This window comes from Amia ocellicauda, chromosome 12 (genome assembly GCF_036373705.1).
Source record: "Amia ocellicauda isolate fAmiCal2 chromosome 12, fAmiCal2.hap1, whole genome shotgun sequence".
Classification (NCBI taxonomy): domain Eukaryota; kingdom Metazoa; phylum Chordata; class Actinopteri; order Amiiformes; family Amiidae; genus Amia; species Amia ocellicauda.
In genome coordinates, this window is record NC_089861.1 from 27,817,763 (window position 1) to 27,820,218 (window position 2,456).

Here is a 2,456-nt window from a genome sequence, read left to right on the forward strand (position 1 = left end):
TTATATGTGCAGACTCTTCAATGACAACGGATTGTTGCCTTAGGATATTAGATTTAGCTTAAAAAAGATTAGAGATTAGATGTTAGCTTTGACATTTTTAGCATTTTAAATTGTATACGGATTGATGATTTTTATTGTAACAGCAAAGTAATTCAATGTTTTTAATGAACATGATGAAGTATTTAATGAAGTTTGATGAAGTTTAATGAAGTATTTTTAAGAACCTGTAATAATGCTGAAGGATCAATAAACAATGAAGAATTTCCCAAATTACTCTGAGAACTGCTTGGCCCTTCCTGATTTTGGAAACATATTAATGTGAATCACAAATAAACACCTCGGAGGCAGTATACACTTTTAGAAGTAATGTGTTAAAATTAACACATTCTGTGTTTGTTCAAGAAAAATAAAATAATAAATAATAATAATAAATAATAAATAATAAAATAAAATATACCAAATTACAACATAATAATGTTTTTGAACACAGTAATGTTTATTTGTCTCACACAGACGTGTTAAAAGGGCATTGTATTGTTCTTTGGTGAATTTTAATTGTGTTTTCCTTGAACAAACATAATGCATTAAGTTTAAGACATTCGTTCTAAGAGTGTAACAGGATATGTCACTGGTTTTCGCCATTTTATGTAACCTAAGCCTGAAAAACACTACAACAAGCAGACTTAAAATACAATTGTTTTTAATGTGAAACATTCAAACAACCCCCCTCTACATAAACGCACAATCACACAGACATGTTTTCAATTAAACTGCAACAATGTAAGCAAAAAAAGTTTATGCAACACAGTGAGCTTGGACAATTTCAATAGCATGTCTTTTGTTTTCGTAACTCTATTCGTGGCGAAGTCCCAGAGGAAGTCGACCACGTGGTCCAAAATAGAAACCACAATCACACAGCGATGAGGGGCTGCAGGTCCAGCTGCCTGGTGAGTGTGCGGGTGAAGATGCACCTTTTTACGGGTACGGTGGGTTCGCTTTCTCTTCACCTGCAACGTTAGAACACAACAAGTATAGCCTATTGACCATTTAGAAAGAGACATAGCAAAATAAGCCATTATATAATAATAATAATAATAATAATAATAATAATAATAATAATAATAATAATATTATTATTATTATTATTATTATTAACAAAAATACCGACTACTCGGCCAGACCGCTCCTGTTTAACCCTGGCCCATCCTGAGCTGTTCCGCACTCCTGTAATTTTGCACTTTTTATAACTATGCTTCATTATGCTTCTGCTTAATTGATTTGTGTGATTTCTCCTATGCACCCTCCCTTTAGTTCATAGGACTTCACTGCTCCATGTCTGCACTTGTTACCTCCTTGAACTAGGCATGCTTTGTATTTTATATTTACAGTAGCCTACTTCTACACTTGAAATTGTACTTTGTTCTACTGCTTAATTCCAATGTTGTATTTAATTGTTTTACTGAACTTATGTAATGCTTGTGTAACCTGTAAGCCGCCCTGGAAAAGGGTGTCTGCCAATAAACAAACACATACATACATACATACATACATACATAAATACATAAAGACTGGAAGCAAATCACATAGTAGATCGTCGTTCAAGATAAGTGCTGTAACTGAGGAGAAACATGAATGTATCTATTCTGTACACAACAACAGTGCAACACGCAACAGTGACCAATACTCTGTCGCACAGTTTAAACACATATAGACACTGTTGTGTCAGGAGGAAACGGCTCTTATGTTTGTTCTATGGGATTCATGTTGATTGCATTTCGTACTATAGCCACTGGGACAGAAAGAGGGATACATTGTAACCTGTGTAAGCTATAGTTTGTAGAATAACTCCTCTTGCGGTGCACTCGGGGGAAAATTCGTTTTAATTTAACATTCCTGGTTTTGAGCACAACTTTTCAACTTTTCGGCTCGGTGTGAGGGGGAACACTTTCTGCATCGAGCTGATAACCGAAAGTGAAAGTTGACTTTAAAATGCCTCCAAAAAACAGTATCAGTAAAGACATGCAAAAGTCGTAGTCTGTAGTCTGTCTCAAATGTGTTCTTCACGCACCTTAAGAGGTAAGGGCTCTCAGTTGGTCCGCTTCTGCGTTCAGGTTGATGGCCTGCAGGACCTCGATGGTGACCGCGCCGGCTTTGCTCTCGGTGAAGTAACTCACCAGCAGGTTGGCTATATCGATGCTGTCGGCTTTCTCCAGGCGACCTTTCGGTATCTTAGGCTCCCCTCCTCGGTCGGACAGTTTGTTCTTAAACCTCTTGAGACCGCTATCATCTAGATCGTCTAGTATGTCCATGATGTGGTCTTTGATGGTTTTATTCATTTTCTATTTATGTCTGTATTTAATTATATTTCTATGTAGAAAAAATAATAATAAGAATAGAGCTCACCGACGTTTTTTTCTTGCAGTGAGCAGTATGGAAAACACGTTCAGCGCATGCGT

General features: G+C 36.5%; 1 protein-coding gene across 1 annotated transcript; it reads right to left on the minus strand.

The window, feature by feature from the left end:
* Positions 1–683: 683 nt before the first annotated feature.
* On the minus strand, positions 684–2,456 carry LOC136764827 (apoptosis-associated speck-like protein containing a CARD). The gene is made up of 2 exons (XM_066719157.1): positions 2,069–2,456; positions 684–1,007 (listed from the first exon to the last, which is right to left on the minus strand). The coding sequence occupies exon 1, from the start codon at positions 2,334–2,336 to the stop codon at positions 2,070–2,072; it is 267 nt and encodes an 88-aa protein (XP_066575254.1). The 5' UTR covers positions 2,337–2,456; the 3' UTR covers positions 684–1,007; position 2,069.